The 20,258-nt window shown below is 41.3% G+C and overlaps 1 protein-coding gene across 9 annotated transcripts in view; it reads right to left on the bottom strand.

The window, feature by feature from the left end:
• The window catches only part of RALGAPB (Ral GTPase activating protein non-catalytic subunit beta), a 138,939-nt gene that overhangs the window by 37,548 nt on the left and 81,133 nt on the right, over positions 1–20,258 (bottom strand). For 6 of the 9 annotated variants that reach the window (XM_089673244.1, XM_089673246.1, XM_089673242.1 and 3 more), the window contains 3 exons: positions 18,761–18,825; positions 16,442–16,568; positions 3,122–3,255 (listed from right to left, as the gene is read on the bottom strand). In XM_089673244.1, coding sequence (XP_089529370.1) covers positions 3,122–3,255; positions 16,442–16,568; positions 18,761–18,825 — 326 coding nt within the window. The remainder of the gene's footprint in view (positions 1–3,121; positions 3,256–16,441; positions 16,569–18,760; positions 18,826–20,258) is intronic. The other 3 variants (XM_089673247.1, XM_089673245.1, XM_089673250.1) reach the window with 1 other exon arrangement.

Here is a 20,258-nt window from a genome sequence, read left to right as displayed (position 1 = left end):
TCCTGTGACCCTCAAGAGAGGTATGGCAAAAAAAGCTTTGGCCATACTTCCTTTTTTCAATGTGAGCTTGAATGTGAGGGCCTGAAAAATAAAGGAGCTGCCCAAAGTCTTGGGCTGCCTTGTGCGAGTCACTGACATGGAACAAGCAGGCAGCCAGTGAAGTCTGAAAAATTTAAAGCTCTGTCCGGTCTTCCAATTTCGGGTCCATGTCCTACTCAGGGTGAGAGTCCTAGAACCTATAACTAAACTTAAAATGCAAAAATGTATTATATTGCAGCTCACCAGTTCTTAGATGTAGTGACGAAATCAACTCTCTTTTTCAGAAAAAAAACATTTTTTTTTCTTAGCAAGTATGGAAAATGTAGGAATTGTATTCCCATAATTGAAGTCCACAGAGGGACACAGGAAGTCTTCATCTTCAGGTTATACTCCTGCCTATGGGAGGTGTGGGTACTGGCAAACAAAAAAACTGTAGACCAATCTAGAATAACCCCTACCAGTGCCAGTACATCTTAGTTTTGTACCAAAGCATGATCAAAAAACAAGTCCCTCAATTAAAAGGATTTTATGGGGGTACAAATACAGAGATCCAAGTTTGGAAGGTCTAGATGTGAACACTTCAAGGAGTAGAGGAGAGGAAAGAAAGGGAGTTGACTTAGCTGGCCTTTCTTTAGATTTTTTTTCTGCTGAGGTAGGTCGTCCCTCGAAGACCAATAGGTCAGGCACTCCTTCAACAGAGTCAGCCTTCCAGCACTTCAACCAGATTACTCTGCACATGTGAACTGACGAAAAAAAACCCCTCATATGGAAGACTTACTGAGATGCCTCCAGCAGGCCATCACAACTGAAGCATAATGCTCCAGACATCTTCTTCACAGGCTCTATCAGGAAAAAAATCCACAGCTGCAGTGGAAAGACGCTTGAGGAATTTTGATCATTTTGCCATGGCATGAAAAATTTTAAGTCACAGTCAGAATAAGGAAAAAAGCAATGTTCAGCTAAACGTTTACTCCTTAGGTTCTAGCAGAAAACAGCTAGCTGGAATAAATTAGTTATCATTGGTTGGCAGGTGTAATTTAATAAAAATGATCTGGGCCCCACAGTTGCTATATGCCTTGCTTAATGCCCCGATATGGATCCCCATGTATGTTTTCAAGCAATCCGATACTGTGTTTCGCTCTCTGATTTGGAAGAAGCAATCTCCTTGCATATAGAAACTCTGCAGGAGCCTGGTAAGGTGATTTTGGAGCCTTGTCTCAATACCCTACCCTAGTACTGATAGATAAATTATGGTCTAAGGCTAAACTTCACTTTAATTATTCCGGCTACACCTCCTTGACTTGTATTTTTTATAATACTAACTACTCTGAACTATTTGCAGGGTTTTGCCGGCTGGATAGTAATGGGTATTAAGTATGTACCACAATTGTATCATGGTCAATTGCTGAAAGACTTTCGAACTTTGCAACTGGAATATGGCTTACCTAATCACTTTTTTTTTCCCAATACCTGCAACTTAGACATGCCATCTCTGCACAATCTAAAATATCTCCATGGTTATTCATTGAGCCAGAAGTTCTTATTCAAACTATATCCTCAACCTCTAGAAAGGGCCAAATATTCTCGTATCAATCCTGTGTACAACGGGTTTCTAAGGCACTGTCTCTCAATTGCAGGGCACAATGGTTGGCAGACTTAGGCACTATCTCAGATGAGGAATGGTCCACAATACTAGAACATGCAATTAAGATCTCTCTGTCTCCAACTCAAAAGCTTACCCAACTCTTTATCATTCACCATACTTTCTGCACACCTCAAAAATTGTATGCCTGGAATAGGAGGGATTCTCCCTTTTGTCGTAGGTGCGAAATTAATAATGGCACACTTCTCCATATGTTATGGAAATTCCCTAAATTAGCAAGATACTGAACATATATTATAGAAATGATAGAATCTGGATTCTTAATCTTCCCGTGGACCCTTAGATTTGTCTGCTGGGAGCCATAGATGAGGACCTATATACCCCGCATACTTACATTGCAATTCTCAGAGTGTTTATCGCTCGGAAACTTATAGCCCAGAAATGGCCATCTCCTACACCTCCTTCCCATGTGTCATGAATTAAAACCGTTAATGACACCTTAGTCAGAGAGAAATTAATCAACATAGGGGATGTGCATGGAAATTTACAACTATTTGGGATGCTTGGTCAAATACAACGGAATTAGCACCACTCCAAGTAGTTAAGGACAGAGTACTAAGTGGAGGAGTCTCTTCAGGCTTGATATGACATTTCCCCTGTCCTACACTCGACAGTGTTTTGTCAGTAGATTATATTTACATGACTAATAAATTAAAAGTACTACCACACTTATCTCTAATCTCCATTTTATATCTTAGTGTTTAGACAGACACTAGAGTTACATATGTACCGAATGTTTTTTTTTTGCGGACATTAGACCTTTACCTATATTTCTTAAAAAAAAAAAAAAAAAAAAAAAAGGATACACTGAGACAGCTTGTTTAATAAGGTTCAGTTTAGTTGAAGAGTTGTGTGTTTTCACTTTTCTGGTTTTATATTTATTTTTTCTGGGTTTTTTGTTTTTCTATAATATTTTTTCTTTTTTTTTTCTCACAAAACAAAAAGCATTGTGGTTTGGGATCAATGCTCATGACTTCCGCATGCTCTGATGTACACCCTTTGAGTACTACACTTGTGAACAGTATTTTTATTATTGCTGTATTATGTTGGAGTTTGTACTTGTAAAAATAATCATGTGTGTGGGCCCAGATTTCAATAAAAAAAAGATCGGATTTAAAAAAAGGAAAAAGGCAGGGTCTGCCAGCAACAACTGGATCTCATGCAGGCCATAGACTATAAATGAAAAATCGGTCGGCCCCATTGCCGATGCTGCCACTATTTTCCAGCATGACCGATAAAAATAAATGTGAAGATCCACAAAAATCGGCCGACGGGCTGGCCCCACTAACGGCGTAAATATCGGCCGTTTTTTTGTGCGGCATTGAGGCATCACATCATAATAGGCCAATGGGAATGGATGAGGGTGGGAGCAATCATGCAAGATTCAAGATGTTTGTTGTAGCAATCATAGATACTGACCTTGGCAAGTCCAGACAGTAGCTCCAAGGCAGCCAATGAGATGCTCATTTCTGGCCTCCATTGCGCGTTGAGCCTCTGGGTGACCAGGTGGATGCTGCGCATGAGTAGACCGGCAGCTGTATCTGTATGAAGAGCTAGGATGTAACCGCAGAACCAGTGCAAAGCCAGGGAGGGAAAACAACCGCTCGTTAGTAACAGGAAGCGGACAGCCCAGGAGCAGGGCGCAGCCACAGAGCACAGAGACAAATACAAACCGGGTACAATTAACATTTCCACTCCCCATTAGGCAACACAAGCTGAGGTTAAATCAGTCCACAATCAGGTATATGGACATGTTAATTCACAGCAGACACATTACACAGAGACAAAAAGTATCAGCACTAAGCGCTGTTGCCTTTTCCCTAATACTGCCAATCAGATTCAAATTTGCAGTGGAAAACTACAGCTGGAAGTGACAGTTAGAACATGACAGGTGACTGGGGGAAATAATATTTAATTACTCAAACTATTAAAGTTAGTTTTGCACACTAAACATTTTATATTTGTATGTGGTTGGTAGACTTGTAACTTTTAGCTGTCAATGGTACCTGAAAATGATATTTAAAGTGAAGCTAAAAATTAAAAAAATTACATACACAATGCATACCTTTAACAAAACTATTTTTAATTTTCTGTCTCCCAAATAACATTTTATTATGTTGATCCAACCAGTAGACCTGTTGTTTTGCCCACTTCCTTTAAGCAGGATGATTCCATTGTTCCTTTTTCAGAAATTAAAGCAACGCTGTCACTCTGTGGACAGGGCAGTCTTATAGCTGGAGTTGGGCTTTAATTTGTCACCTAAAAGACCATCTAACACTTTTTAAGCAGTTACGGCAACAGATTTTTTTTTTTTTTTAAATAATCAAACCACGTGAATAAAATCTGACCATTGTAAGTACCCTCTTTCAGAATTTAAACCTTCAGTTAAATTCTTCAAAATATATCTCAAGTGCATCATGAAAAAGTAAGTAAGGTACCGTTATTATTCTGACTAAAGTTCCATTATAAGGAAATAAAGTCCTGCTAAATAGCTATACCTGCAAAAGGGGCAAGCCTGACGTTATGTAAAACATTAAAAATAAGTGCCTATACCAGCCTTTCTCAACCAGGGTGCCCAGGCACCCTGGGGTGTCTTGAGGTTTCTTCAGTGGTGCCTTGGCAAAATGTCTAAAAATTGCCTAAAACTTGTGTATACAACCCAGTGGGTGGAACAAGCCCACCTTTTATTTACACAAAACCACAGGTTTTCATTGTTCACTACTACAACCTTCTAGCTGCCAGAGTCCTGACAACCAATGACATCAGTTGATAAGGAGGATGTCAGTTGCCTGTACAACATCCTGGTTTGATCATTCCCTGCCTCTCTCCATCAATGCTGGGGTCACATTAGCTCAGTGATGGAGAAAAACTGAGGGAGAAGAGAAACACTGGAATACTAGTCAGTACCAGTGTGCATAAGTGTATTTGCTTTGGAAGAATAAATAATCTTTAATGTTGGGTGTCCTACATACAGTATGTGGATGTGCTGCATTATATAAAGCTATTAGAATAGTTTTTCACATTTTAGAATGTGGTGTCCTTTTAAAAGTATGGACAGTCTTGAGGTGCCCTATTTTATAATGGGGTGCCTCAAGATGGTCCATACTTTTAAAGGGTGCCTTAACCGAAAAAAAATTGAGAAACACTGGCCTATACTGTGTAAAACCCATTACCACACTGTCTCATCCTGCTCTGCACATGCTCAGTTGCTCCCTATTTTTAGGAACTGCCATATTTATTTTTTTTTTTTTTTAAGAGGCCGATCTGACAACAGCCTTAAAGCTGAATTAAACCCTCCTACCCTTTACAGCCAAGGAAGCTGCTTTTGTTCAATCTGCACTTGCCATGGTGCTGCACATGTGATCAGTTATGACACCAACCATTAGATGGTTTGGTTGATGTGACAGTAAGCAATCCCGGCATTCCAGGAATGTAACTTTTTGTTGAAACCATCAAATTGATGGGTTTACGTTTTTCTTTATGACTTACTGTTGTTCAAGGGGCTCTGGGGCTTCAGCAAAATGGCAGCCTTCAGCAAGAAGAAACAGGAGCAATGCTGGAGGCAATTTACATCACACACCAATTTTGGTATCATAATTATTAATGTGGAATGTGTAGAACAACATTGTATACACAAGTCCTTATTTTCCCAAAAGGATTTTCAAGACAATGTTCCAAAATGTGCTTCCACCTAATTTGGAACATTGTCTTGAAAATCCTTTTGGGAAAATAAGGACTTATGTTTGAAATATTATATATATATATATATATATATTTATTTATTTGCACGGAAATTTATTTATTTGTGATTATTTTTATTTAATTTTTGCGCTGTTTTTTGTGTTATTCATTATTGGTGGTTTTCACTGGTGCACAGCTGCATAATTGTATACTTTCTTTGATTGGCGCTGGGATTTTTTAGTTTGATTGTATCAAGTTGGTATAGCTAAAGTTGCGCTTTAAAAAAAGCAGTCACAGCCTGGTTAGAAAAGTCTGTCCCCTACCAGCTTTCTGTAAAGCTGCTCTAAAGAAAGCAGACTTTTTACACATTTTGTTATGATGCATTTAGAATGTACGTAGCCAAGTTTAAGAGAAAGTTCAGTTGGGCTTTCTCCAAACCTTTCTACTTGCTAATTTTGCTGGACAGCTTACCTGTAAAAATGAATAGAAAAAATAGATCTGGCAGGATCAACAGGTACAGTAACAAAACCTTGTTATGGGGAACTCACAAAAATTGCTATATTAATTGTACTGACTGACTGCATAATAAAATTTTGCCTATACTACCATTTTGACTTTGAATGAGCACTGATTACATCCAATGTCAGCTTCCCACATGACTTGTAAGATACTCTATGCTTTGACTTCCCTGCAGTAGTTTCTGTGCCTCGAAGGTATACCTATGACTTTTTGTGCCTTGGGCTTAAAGAATATAATTGCTCCCATTCTCCCATTGTTTTAGTCACTGAAACCATTTTTGTCATGCAGCGTCACATCTGTATGCTTTACTGGCCAAAAGCAGCGATAGCTCTGAAATGTAAGATTGTGTTTCAGATGTCAGTCATAAGTACAGGCCTTAAAGGCATTTTAATTAAGGTTTCCTTTTTTAACAATCTGACATCACACCCCCCCTCTACTCTCAACCCACTGTGCTCCCCTAGATGCTCTTTAGTCACATTTGACGTTTATTTGCCCCACTACAGAAACCTAATCTAAAGCCATCATTATGCCTGTAACCTGGGCCAGAACAACAAATAATGTAAAAGCTGAAGTTTAATCCGATTTTAATTTGCCTTCGATTCCTCATTTCCTCCCACATCAACATGTTACTTTTTTAAAAATAAAACCTCTTTCATAACATACCTTATTTTAGACAAAGTGATGTCATCACTGGGTGTGTATGCAATGCAGGCAGACCGTGGCTGGTGGGAGAAGCTAGCAGGATACTGTACATAGCTTCCTAAAAACATCACAACACTGCCTCAGTACTCCTATCAACAGCCCTGACTCGACACAAGTTATGCCAATATGATAGTTGGATTGATGTTTGTTTGGGGATGCAGGTATTCTAAGGCAGGCTGCCTTTGCACCCTTACCTTTCTACATAACATTTACATGTGATGCAAAGGATCCATAATTGAAAGAACCAAAAGTCCAATGAATGAAAGGAGTATGCCAGGCAGTGAAAGAAAGTGTAAGATAATACGGGATGTTCTCCAGCCAGGAAATGAGGAAGGGACTATCTGACACAGGGGCTAAATGGTTAGCACTTCCGCCTGGCAGTACTAGGGTCGTTGGTTCAAATCCCAACTATGGCACCACCTGCCTGGAGTTTGCATGTTCTCCCTGTGACTGCGTGGGTTTCCTCCGGGTACTCCGGTTTCCTCCCACACTCCAAAGACATGCTGGTAGGTTAACTGGCTCCTGTCTAAATTGTCCCTAGTATGTGTATGTATGAATGTGAGTTAGGGACCTTAGATTGTACGCCCCATGAGGGTTAGGGACTGATGTGAATGTACTATATATATGTAAAGCGCTGCGTAAATTGACGGTGCTATATAAGTACCTGAAATAAATAAAAATAAAATAAAATCTGACTTGCTGCAATTCCTTAATACACACTGTGAGAAGCTCAGAGCATTCAGTGAAATCAAAGTAAGCAATTTTAAAAATTTTTTTAATAAAGCCTTTACAACTGTGCAAAACTGAATGCAAGGCTGGAATTCATCCTTTCAGGTATTAAACCCAGCGTATCAATCATTAGGAGGCGGTTACATTTATTTTATTTTTTAAACTTTTCTTCACTCTGTTTTCACCTGGTGATCCAGCCAGTAATACACCTCCTGTATTAGAGTGCCTACACTCTGCATGAAGGAGCAACAGAGACACCTTTGGACAGCAGAATTGTTAATCTGGGGGAAGGGGAGTGTTCCTATGAGTGTTCCTATTACCAGCAAATTTCGTTACACTAAACGAATTGAAGCCAAACTCCAGCTAACACTTTTTGGGATTGATGTTTTACTTAAACAAAAGTTGATTATAAGCACACCTTTCAGTTGTAAACGGTTTTTCTCAACTCTCTAACTGCTACATCTGCAGGACAGCTTGTTCTGTTGAAAAACAGACTTACTGGCTATATCACCAGGTGAAAATAAATGAAAGAAAGCCCAATAAAGAAAACAAACGCAGCCAAGCCATCCCAACTAATAATTGGTAAGCTGCAGTATAACAAATTTTGGGTTTGCTTTTGGGTTGAATACTGTTTTAACTGCTTGCCCGCTGCCCTATAGTAGGGTTACAGGGCTGCGTAAAATCACATATATACACGTGATTTGCATTTCTGGGTAGGGGATTTGCGCATGCCACCGTCGGGTCCTGGCCAGAGATTCTCTGCCGTCACCCGGCAATCGCCATTTAGAATTGACAAGGTAGAGACCTGTGTGTAAACAACACAGGTCTCTCTACTGCCAGCAACGACATGCTGTTTTGTAGTTCTCTGCACAGCAGAGAAATACAATGCAGCATGTCTCTGTAGTACAGCGGTTCTCAACCTGGGGGTCGCGACCCCTTTGGGGGTCGAACGACCATTTCCCAGGGGTCGCCTAAGACCATCGGAAAACACATATTTCCGATGGTCTTAGGAACCGAGACACCGCTCCTCTGACTCAGTCGATGTGTGGGCGGGATGATACGCTGCCCTGTCACCTGGCCACACCTCCGGGATCCCTCAACAACTCCGCCTCCTCGCCGCTGATTGGCCACCGGAACTGTAGCTCAGGAGAGGCACACAGGCGGCCAATCACCGGCGAGGAGGTGGAGCTTGGAGAGGAGGAGCCGAGCGGCAGCGCGCGTAGATCTAAGAAGATCGAGGGAACTGCCGGAGTAAGTGAAGAGGAGAGCGGCCAGAGAAGGAAGACAGCTGACAGGTAAGTGAGAGAGCGAGCCCAGGCTGGAACAGGGGTCAGCAAGGTAAGTATCATTGGTGTCAGTGGGAGGAATAGTGCCCCATCATTTGTGTGACTAATACCAACAATGGGGCACTATTTCTCCCACTGACACCAATGATGGGGCACTATTTCCTCCCCCCCCCGCACTGACACCAACGATGGGGCACTATTCCTCCCCCCCACTGACACCAACGATGGGGCACTATTCCTCCCCCCCACTGACACCAACGATGGGGCACTATTCCTCCCCCCACTGACACCAAGAATGGGGCACTATTTCCCCCTCCACCACACTGACATCAATGATGGGGCACTATTCCTCCCACTGACACCAATGATGGGGCACTATTCCTCCCACTGACACCAATGATGGGGCACTATTCCCCCCACTGACACCAATGATGGGGCACTATTCCCCCCACTGACACCAATGATGGGGCACTATTCCCCCCACTGACACCAATGATGGGGCACTATTCCCCCCACTGACACCAATGATGGGGCACTATTCCCCCCACTGACACCAATGATGGGGCACTATTCCCCCCACTGACACCAATGATGGGGCACTATTCCCCCCACTGACACCAAGGATGGGGCACTATTCCCCCCACTGACACCAAGGATGGGGCACTATTCCCCCCACTGACACCAAGGATGGGGCACTATTCCCCCCACTGACACCAAGGATGGGGCACTATTCCCCCCACTGACACCAAGGATGGGGCACTATTCCCCCCACTGACACCAACGATGGGGCACTATTCCCCCCACTGACACCAACGATGGGGCACTATTCCCCCCACTGACACCAACGATGGGGCACTATTCCCCCCACTGACACCAACGATGGGGCACTATTCCCCCCACTGACACCAACGATGGGGCACTATTCCCCCCACTGACACCAACGATGGGGCACTATTCCCCCCACTGACACCAACGATGGGGCACTATTCCCCCCACTGACACCAACGATGGGGCACTATTCCTCCCACTGACACCAACGATGGGGCACTATTCCTCCCACTGACACCAACGATGGGGCACTATTCCTCCCACTGACACCAACGATGGGGCACTATTCTTCCCACTGACACCAACGATGGGGCACTATTCCTCCCACTGACACCAACGATGGGGCACTATTCATCCCACTGACATCAGTGATGTGGCACTAGTCCTCCCACTGCAAAATTACAGTTATGAAGTAGCAACGAAAATAATTTTATGGTTGGGGGTCACCACAACATGAGGAACTGTATTAAGGGGTCGCGGCATTAGAAAGGTTGAGAACCACTGCTGTAGTAGGAAAGCACAAAGCACACACAGCACATATTTAACCCTTTGATTGCCCAAAAGTTAACCCCTTCTTGCCCAGTGTCATTAGTACAGTGTCCGTGCTTTTTATTAACACTGATCACTGTATTAGTGTCACTGGGGATGTCAGTAGCAGTTAGTTCCCCCCCCAGTGTCAGAATGCCTGCAGCAGTCCAGCTATAAGTCGCTGATTGCCACCATTACGATTATAAAAAAAAGTAAAATAAAAATTCCAGTATATATACCGCCATTTGTAGAAGCTATAACTTTCACAAAAACCAATTCATTTACACATATTAGGATTTTTTTTTTTTTTTTAGCAGACATGTAGCAGAATACATTTTGGCCTAAATTTATGACGAAATTTGATTTTTAAAATTTTTTTTTTTATTGGATATGTTTTATAACAAAGTCAAAAATGTATTTTTTTTTTTTAATTGTCGGTCTTTTTGTGTTTATAGCGCAAAAAATAAAAACCACAGAGGTGATCAAATACTACTGCAAGAAAGCTCTATTTAAGGGGGAAAAAAGGGACATAAATGTTATTTATGTACAGCTTTGCATGACCGTGCAATTGTCAGTTCAAGTAACGCAGCGCCGCATCACAAAAAAATGGCATGGTCAGGAAGGGGGGTAAATACTCTGGAGGGCAAGTGGTTAACTACGCAAACTTCTGTTTTGCATCTTGACCAGCACAGGGCGGGTAAAACTTCCAGAAGTACATGTGAGGTGAAACTTTGACAAAAGATAAAGAATGCTGATAATAACCTCAATTTCCTAATTTTTTTTGGGTTTCAACTATCTTTCTATAACTTGTGCCCCTGCAGGACAAACTGACCGTGTTTCTGTAAATGGTCAACCCTTTATATTCACCCTGCCTAAACTCCCTCGCAGCTTCTTTCTCCATTCCTGCCATCAGCTCATTCCTTCATCGCACTGGGTGGCATCGGTGGAACAAGTGATGTCACATCTGTCATGTAATAGTGCTTGGACCTAGCCATCGTTTGCTAGGTCCAAGCACTGTCATAAGAACAGGTCACAAGCTTCCCCATGCACCGGAGAGCTGGTTAGTACTGCCAGCTGCAATGGAGGAAGGGACAGCTAAGCAGTGCAAGCAAGGTGAGAATAAGAGAGGGCAGGTGTGCTTTGCAGAGACTGTCACTTTGCATTGTATGGGCAAGGGGAAATGGTCTCCAAGTAGTATTTGTGTACCACCCTCCCTATGGGATACTGGTCCTCTGATATTTACTGTCACAAACTACCTAAGCTGAAAAGGACACCACGTTGAAATGTAATCATCCTAGATTGTAAGCTCCAAGGAGCAGGGCCCTCGAACCCCTCATGTATCGCATTGTATAGTTATTGTACTGTCGCATGTTCTGTCTCCCATTGTAATGTACAGCGCTGAGCGAACTGTTGGCGCTTTATAAATACTGTATAATAATATCTAGTACAGTAGTGTACTTTCATGGTGCTCATTACTGTCTATGCCTGCCATCTAAAATTTTATAAACTTTTTAATACTCCCTTTGTTACCTGCATATCCTCTTGGTGCAAAGTTTTCTTGTGCCACCTGTCATTTGTTTAGCATATTTTTTCACTTGTTTAATTTTATAGTTTTTCAACTCCTTTCTTTGTTGAAAGAATAAAACAATTACAAAAACAAGTCTGCTGTTAATTAACATTTGCATTAAGACCAATGATGATAGAAACCCATGCAACATACATTTTGATAATGTACAAAAGAAATGGATTACACAGTAAATGAACTTCAGTGACCCGTGACGGTTAGTTGTTAATTTGTATCTGGAAATTACTGAGTGGATTGGGTTTAACAAGGAGAGAATTAAACGAATTACAATAATGATAGTTGGTTGGATTGGTACCTGGATATCCTATGGGAAAGACAACAGTAAAAAGAATCAGGGTTATTTAATCCTTTCAGGGACCCTGTAATAAGCAAAACTTGATATCCTCCTTATAATGCACTGTTATTCAGGATACTGGCTTAGGGGCATTTTCACTTCTAAAAGGAATTGCCACAAGAAATTGTAAATCTATAGAGGGTTGTGTTCCCCAAATGTCAGCGGAATTAAGTGCATCTGTAAAGATATAACATTGCTTAATTTACCTTTATTTCTAAAGAGAAAAGCTGACCGTTCATACTGAGACACTTGGTTTTAGTAAAAAAACAGCTGTAGGAGACAGAGACCTAAATTATTTTAGTGTGTGTACATTTTTATGGCAACCCCTTTAAATAAATTGTGGAACACGCATCACACCCTTCTGTGCTACAGTATGGTGGATTGCTCTTCATCTCCCCCTAAGTAGCAGAGGGCCTAATCCTACTATTGTGTAGCTCTGAATTGCTCCATTGATTGATTCTGGCCATGGCATATTTTTAGATGGAACTGTGCTAAAATACCAACACATATCACAGCTTCCAGTGCAACCTAGAACCCCCAAAACCTGGCGCACTCAAGAAATACCCACTGCTAAGCTAGCAAAGCCAAGCTCTGATACCTCCAATTCCTCTACTGCATTTGGGGGGGGGCTGTGTGTGACTTTGCCAGAGTCAGGCCATTATTTACCAATCAGAGCACACAAGGTGTAGAGAGACAGAGGCACCTTTTCCATTCATGTCAAGGTGACAGTCTCAATGTAAAATACCCCAACCCCTGCCATATCCCCCAACCCCTGTATTCACTTCTCCAGTGATTCCCCACCGCTCCTTCCCTTTGAGCAGTAGCTGACACTGGGTATTTTGGTGGCAGATATGACAAAGGAAGTAGTAACATCACCCCTCTCCCTCTACTTTTTAAAAGGGCTTGGAACTAGCAAAAGGCCAGCAGGCCCAAGCACTGCATCATGGGAGGAGGCCACCTGCTCCTCCATAGTCACAAATACTGGGTAATTTGCAGTGGTAGCCAGAGAGGAAGCAGCAGCAGGAGATCGCTGGGGGGTATAAAGTCTTTTGGGGATAGGCTTTATACAGACCCTGCCACTTTGCCACGAATGGGCAAGGTGACAGTTTCTTTTTGAAGGCTTCAAGAATCCAATGTTAAATCAAAATATCCCCAGGTGCTGCTGACAGTTTAATACATTTAGATAGGGGAGAGATGTACATTTTTTGCAAGAAATATTGCACAGAACAGAAAACCCCTTGGTGCAGGTCATGTGAAACAACCTGCTGGGTACATATGGAATGGAATTGGTCAAAAACTAATGGTGAATGGAGTCCTGCAGGCATGCCAGCCAAAAGTGCTGTTGGCATTAGGCTACATTTCAGAAATGCATTAGCTAAGAACATTTTTTTTTCTTTCATGGTCAATGGATTATGGAGCTACAAAAGGTACTCAAACTTATGGACAAGACATTAACGCATACACAGCACTGATACATTTAACACAACAACACATTCATGCTATGTTATTGCCAACTAAAGTATGCAAACTAGGACATGGTATCATGCAACTACCCATCAGCAAAGCAGATGTCCACATATGATGCAACTGACATCACTCTGACTACCTTGCTTGAATGTGTACATTTACTGTTTGGCTACTTGCTATCAATTCTACAATTAAACCTAACTTCCTATAATTATTATAATTTATAATTCTAACCACAGAGGTTATGCCTTACCTTACTTCCTGACCTTTATCAAGTTTTCCCACCTTGCCTTCTCATTGTCATGTTTAGCTCACTGTTCTTAAAAGTGATTGTTAAGTGTTGGCATGGGCTGGTCTTCATAGTTTAAAAATTATTTTTGCATTTTTTGCGATTACGGTCTCATGGATATGGCCCAATTTTATGCTTGGTCCTTTATTAACTGACCGCATTTTGCTTTAATACCTTGGTTTTATCTTACTACCTGTCCTTAGTAAAGGTAAACACACATAGGTTATAGTTGCATTCTACCATCGGTTCTTAATAGAATTGACCACACGGCAGATTTGATCATCACTGTTGCATGTTTGTGAGGAACACCTCTCTCTCTCTCTTTGTAGATACATCAATGATAGCTGGAGTACCTGTTCTCATATTTGTAATGGGGGATAGATTTTGGCAAGTAGGTGGGCTCTATGGAAAGGCTGTGTGAAATTGCGAGGCCTCCACATTTAAGAAAAATTTCCAAAACTTTTAATTTTGCCAAGCAGTGGAGCTTTACTATAGCAGCACTTAACTGCCATACAAGAGCACATAGAAAAAATAGTAAAAAGGAGGTCAGGGTTTGAGAAATGTACTGCTTTCATAAACTACTGAGCCAAAAGTATGTGAACATCACTCCAGATGATGGAGTTCACATGTTTCCCATGAAAGGTACAGTTTATGAGTAAGTTCACCTTTTTTAAAAAATAAAAAAATAAATGCAATTCTTTTTGCAGGTGAATTTATTTTTTTTTTTTTTATTAGGAGTCTGTTAAGCATTGCAGCCTCCTGCAGACTGTCAGTGTAGCTGTCTGCCTGTACCTTGTATGGTCAGGCAATTCCTAAATGGCAGAAAGAAACAATAAACTACCTAGAGCCCTCATCAGTGCCCTGGTAGTTCGTTGGGAACTACAAGCCGTCAGCCATTAGTTGTAGTGCTACAAATCACAGAACCTTCTCAAAGAATTTTTAAACAAAATTGTGACAGCAGGTGTGGGGAGAAGATCCTCAGCCTGCTGTCACAACAGGGCCTGGGGGTGTGGAGGTTGCTCATTTAGTAACATGTTACACCCATATTTATGGTGTAAAATGTGACTAAAGGTATGGGCAGCACAGTGGCTAAATGGTTAGCACTTCCGCCTGGCAGTACTAGGTCATTGGTTCGAATCCCAACCACTGCACCTCCTGCCTGGAGTTTGCATGTTCTCCCTGTGCCTGCGTGGGTTTCCTCCGGGTACTCCGGTTTCCTCCCACATTCCAAAGACATGCTGGTAGGTTAATTGGCTTCTCTCTAAATTGTCCCTAGTATGCGTATGTGTGAATGTGAGTTTGTGAGTTAGGGACCTTAGAGTGTACACCCATTGAGGGTTAGGGACTGATGTGAATGTACAATATATATGTAAAGCGCTGCGTAAATTGACAGCGCTATATAAGTACCTGAAATAAATAAAACAAATAAATAATAAAGGTGAACTTTCCCTTTATTGGCATAACATGCAAAAACATTTTAGAGAACTGTGTGCTCTCAACCGTGTGACAACCGTTTGGAGAAGGCCCTTTTCTGTTGAAGCACGATTGTGCTCCTGTGCACAAAGCTAGCTCCATAAAGACATAGTGTAATGAGTTTGGTGTGGAGGAACGTGATGGGCCTGCACACAGCCCTGACCCCATCAGTAAGGAAGACCTTTGGGATGAATTGGAACAATGACTGGGAGCTGACCGCACCTCAGAAAGGCTCGTCTTGAAGCTTAATGGGCACAAATTCCTACAGACACACTTCGAAATCGTATGAAAGGTTTAGGCTGTTATAGCTGCAAAGAAGGGATCCTAACTTTATATTAATGCCTTTTAGAATAGGATGTATAAGAAGCTCAAATAGGTGTAACGGTCAGCTGTCCACAAAGTTTTGCCTATACACCACACAATCTGTGCAATCTACCATCAGCTATGCAGTATAAAGGCCTGCCTGCTTTAATATTAAGGATTGTTGATTTCCTATTAGATAGCTTTGGTAAACCTATAGGAGAATGGACAGAGGTTAAACAATCACACTGTATCCTTTATGGCCAGTTTGAGCCTATTTTAACCCTCAGATTAAAATCAGCTACATACATTCCAGATGCTTCAGATCAATGGTCTTCTATTTGCCAGAGTTTGTTTTTCCTTGAATGGCAGCCACTTCCTTAGCTGAAAAGCCTGTCTCCTGCCAACAGCTGCAGAGGGTGCCTTTTTCACTGTTTAATCAGTAAGGGGAATGAGCTCGGCTGTTTGCAGAGCTATACGTCTGATTCAGGAGAGGGTGTCAGACCGCTACAACGAAACTATGGATTTCAGACAGACAGTGAGGGTCCCACTCTGCAGCATGCTGGCAGGGAACAAGCTTTTCTACTCAGGCTGTGGCACCTTTAGAAGGAAAACTGGAAGAAACTGAAACTCTTACCTTAATGGAATATTTTTAAAATTAGGGCTCAACTGGGCTTCCCACCCCTTAGGCAAAGATTATTTTTTATTCTTCAAAGCCCAGCCCTCACAACATTTTTCTATTCTGGCTCCTAACAGAATCTAAGAGCTCTCCAGTCATTATTTGACAACCCTATCCTCTATGCTAACATCCAAGTGGATACTAAATGATCAATTATAGTGTAACTCCATACATTTACCTACCGTACTCTACAAGAGCCTGGACAGCTGCTGAGCTAACAGAACTAAAATGATAAAGACAAGCTGCTATAGCTGCCATTGCATGATACTTTTGCTTGCCTAGTTACCAATATGTATAATTTATTCATTCCTAATTCTCCTCTGAGGGAGCAGGTCTTACCATAGTCCCGCATGAGTGCTTGTGCTGGCCTCTCACTGTCTGGTGTGGTGGGTTCAGTGCTGCCTCCGCTGGCTGTGCTGATGCCACTGTTTGTTCTGCTGTGGCTTTTCATCTGATTATTTTCAATCTACATAAACAAAGTTACAGAAATACATTTTATAACATGAAAGTGACATCTATGTGAAATATATATTATGTTCACTCTTTCCTTTAGGCATCTGACCTTTACAAATGACTGATTTGTTGTGGATTATGAAATTACAGACCTCTTATCTGGGTCTGACCAATGATATTTATCGGCTAGTATACTTGATAACATTGCTGACTATTCTTAAAAGGCAATATAAGAAAAAAATTTTAAAGGAAAAAGTTGTTCACAGAAAAGTAATAGAGGGGTGTAATGCCTATGAAATGTGTTGGCCTTGGACCCTTACGTTTCTTGGGTAATTTTTACAATAAAGCATCGCTGCCCAGATGCCAGGAGCATGAGAAGTGACTGATGTCATTTCTCTAGGCTAAAGGAACAGTCACCATCAAATCACAAGACATTAGACTGCTTAAGGCAGATAAGAACTTGTTTGTGGGATAGAGCATGTTTGTGACATCTAGGGATGTTACATTAGACTGCCTAAAATTAGATAAGAACTTGTTCGTGCAATTAAAGATGCCTACTTGCTTGAGAAGTTAGTAAAGTGTGATATTTTTAGATAACACAGTGTAGTGGCTGGGCGTGACTCTTATCTTCACGGAACCTTTCTCCTAGCTCCTCCTAGAGTTGGTGTGGCACCTGCCCACTTCGGGAAAACTGCCAGAAAAAGGGTTTAAAACGGGCAGCTTAAGCATAATCAATGGGAGCAGCCTTCCTATGCAGACGAGGACGCTCTGACCCTGGGACTCTTGCCAGGGCTATATAGGCTCATCGATTGGTCGCGTTTATGGTTTCCCCGTGACCCCCTGTGCATTATGGTTCTGATGGGGTCTGTTCATTCCTGTCTTCCCATAGCTTTGGTAATGTATTAATTCAATGCTGTGATGCTGTCAAAAGATGTGTCTATTTCACACTGTAATGCTCACATAATTATTGGTGTGTGTCATTATGCAGATTGTGATGACTATAAGATATATCCTCCTGTGTGTCGTGTGATAATAAAAGTGGAGGTTTTGACAGTGCAAGAATACTGCAGTTGGATTCTGTTATTTTCTGGAGTGCCGAGTGAATGCTATGATGTGCCAGGGCAGGTGTTCATTTGGTAGAGGGTCTTTCACATGCTTAGAATAATTATGTAAATGCTGGTTAAATGTACCTGTGTGTAATTGTGTGTATATGACTTGCTTTTAGTTATTGCATCCAGCATTGCCTTACAAGGGGAAATCCTCCAATGGGGACACTGGTTTTGGTGACCTGGGGGCCTCCAAGGAATTCTGTTAATTTGCAGGGATTTCCTCTCACTTCCTGTTTTTCTATGGGACAGGAAGTGAAGGGAATGTCCACAACGGGACAAAGATCGTGAAAAACAAAATAATCTGACTGAGGTTATAACCCTCCCTTGCTCTATCCAAAATGAAAAAAAAAAGTTTTGCACATAGTTCTACTTTAACACTTCATAGACTGGCCATGGACACATTGCTACTGTTACAGAGCACCCCAATTGTGAATGTAAACACAAGTTAAGGGAATTTCAAGAATAAGTTCAGCCAAAAACGTTCTTGGATAATATAATATTGGATAATATTGAGTGGAAAAGGTTTAAAAACCTTGGACTGCTATTCTATAAATTTCCCCTTACTGCCTACCTTGTGACAGTGGTTCCATTAGGCAAAAGTGATGGAAAATAAAAAAGAAACCCCAGACAGAAATATTATAGCATTATATTTGTGGCGATATACAGTATATACATACACCATATATCTATCCATATATGCTGTTGGAGTCCCCTGCAGATTTTCCTTCTTACTGGTGAAACTGTTGTTACCAGGTCAGTAAGTAGGGGGAAAGTTTTCTGTAGCAGCAAAGCAACACAACGTGCCCCCGTTCCAATATTTGACAGTGAAGGAGAAGCAACTGAGATCATCTTTCTGCTCTCTGATACTGTCAGACAGGTTATTTGTCAGCACATCCAAGCCCAAGAAAGCAGTAAAAACCAGTCAGGGATTTTAATCCATCTCCAATATATCCAAAATGTTAAAGGTTTCAGCTGGACTTGCACTTTTATCTTAAACACTACATACTTCTACTACATTCACAGTTCTGGAAAAAGAAACAAATCACAAAAGATTCCGCAAGTTAAAGCACATAATATATGAACAAAGCTTTCTTACCATCTCCACCTGATTTCCGGTGGCTTCTAAAAATGCACTGTCTTGAACAATGTTCAGCATTGCACCTAAAGCAAAAATGTGACTAATGAGGTTGAGTTATTTAAATATGCAATTATTAATTCTTAACCTAACTTGAAAGATTCTGCAGGGGACATAAACTACAACATCGAAAAGTGAGGGCATAAATCAAAAGAAGAACCAAATTTATAAAAAAAAAAAAAAACTCCAAAAGAGCTTTAATGATTAACAAAACCACCAACACATTTAAGGGGCAAAACAGGGAAGCATATGGCCGATAAAATTTAAGTCAGCTGGTTTGTTGCAGCTGTTTTACTGACATAATTCTGCATCATCTGATTTCTTTTCAAGCAGTGTGCTTTAAGAATAATTCCAGGCATTTTTATGTTAAACATAGTTTTGGTGGTCCAAATCACTGAAAAGCCACTCCAATGAGTTCCTGTGCTGAGCGGGCGCCATTCAGAGAATGCTTTGCATTTTCTATTAGAAGGCTAATTAACCACATATACCAAATTTATACCTCCATGAAAAGTCCAGAACCTCCCAACCAGGGTAAGGGCATTGCATGTATTGATCCGAGAAATACACAGAAAACAAAGAACATAGTCAAGACAGAGTGGCTGATCTGCTAAAAGAGTTTAGAATGCTGAACAAAAAAGTGAAGATTTATTTCAATAACTCAATCAAGTGAAAAGCATATTTATTTCATCTGCACATGATTGCATAATTAAAGTGAATCTTCACTTTTTTGTGTGAACACCCTCAATTTTACAAAATCAGCCGGAAGGCGTCCCTCTGATTTACAATATATCTAAAAGAGAAATTTAGGCCTTACACATCTAGGTGCTGCATTTAGCCAAAATGGACCAAGTGCTTACAGAAGCAGCCACATGGCTTTGCTTTGGTTGCATTAAAGCTGAACTCCAGCCACAAAGCGAAATACACAGTTGGAATACATATAATTTGAGTAGCTTTCCCTGAAAAGGAATTTGTAATTGTGCTTACCCAGTCCTACAATTTACACAGCCCTGTCATACTGCAAAGCCAGCCTGGTGACCTGAATTTTTTCTGCTGCAGTAAAACACCACAACTATACAACTACCTCTGCCTTCTGCCTATTACTGGACAGTGAAGGAGCAGCAACAGACTGATAAGAGCATCTCTCTGCTCTTTTTGCCTGTTTCTTGTCAGCACATCTGAAAACAGGGCACCCTGTTTTCCACAAATTCTATCCCTCCCGCTCCCGGAGCTGTTGTACTGTGAAGTGAAAGAAGCTGAAATCGAGTCAAATGCAGGTACTAATACTAGCAGAAAATAAAATATTTTTATTAAAAACATACATCCAGCACACAGAAATACATTGTGTTCTCCTAAATATCTGACTGGAGTTCATCGGTAAAATGATGGCAGACTGCTGGTGTCTTAAAGCAGAGTTCCACTCTGTGTGTAAAAAAAAAAAAAAAAAGTCAGCAGCTACAAA

This window comes from Staurois parvus, unplaced genomic scaffold (genome assembly GCF_062004578.1).
Source record: "Staurois parvus isolate SC_StPar_1 unplaced genomic scaffold, SC_StPar_1.0 ptg000137l, whole genome shotgun sequence".
Taxonomy (NCBI): domain Eukaryota; kingdom Metazoa; phylum Chordata; class Amphibia; order Anura; family Ranidae; genus Staurois; species Staurois parvus.
Note: the sequence above shows the minus strand (reverse complement) of the source record. Positions and strands in the feature narration are given on the sequence as shown.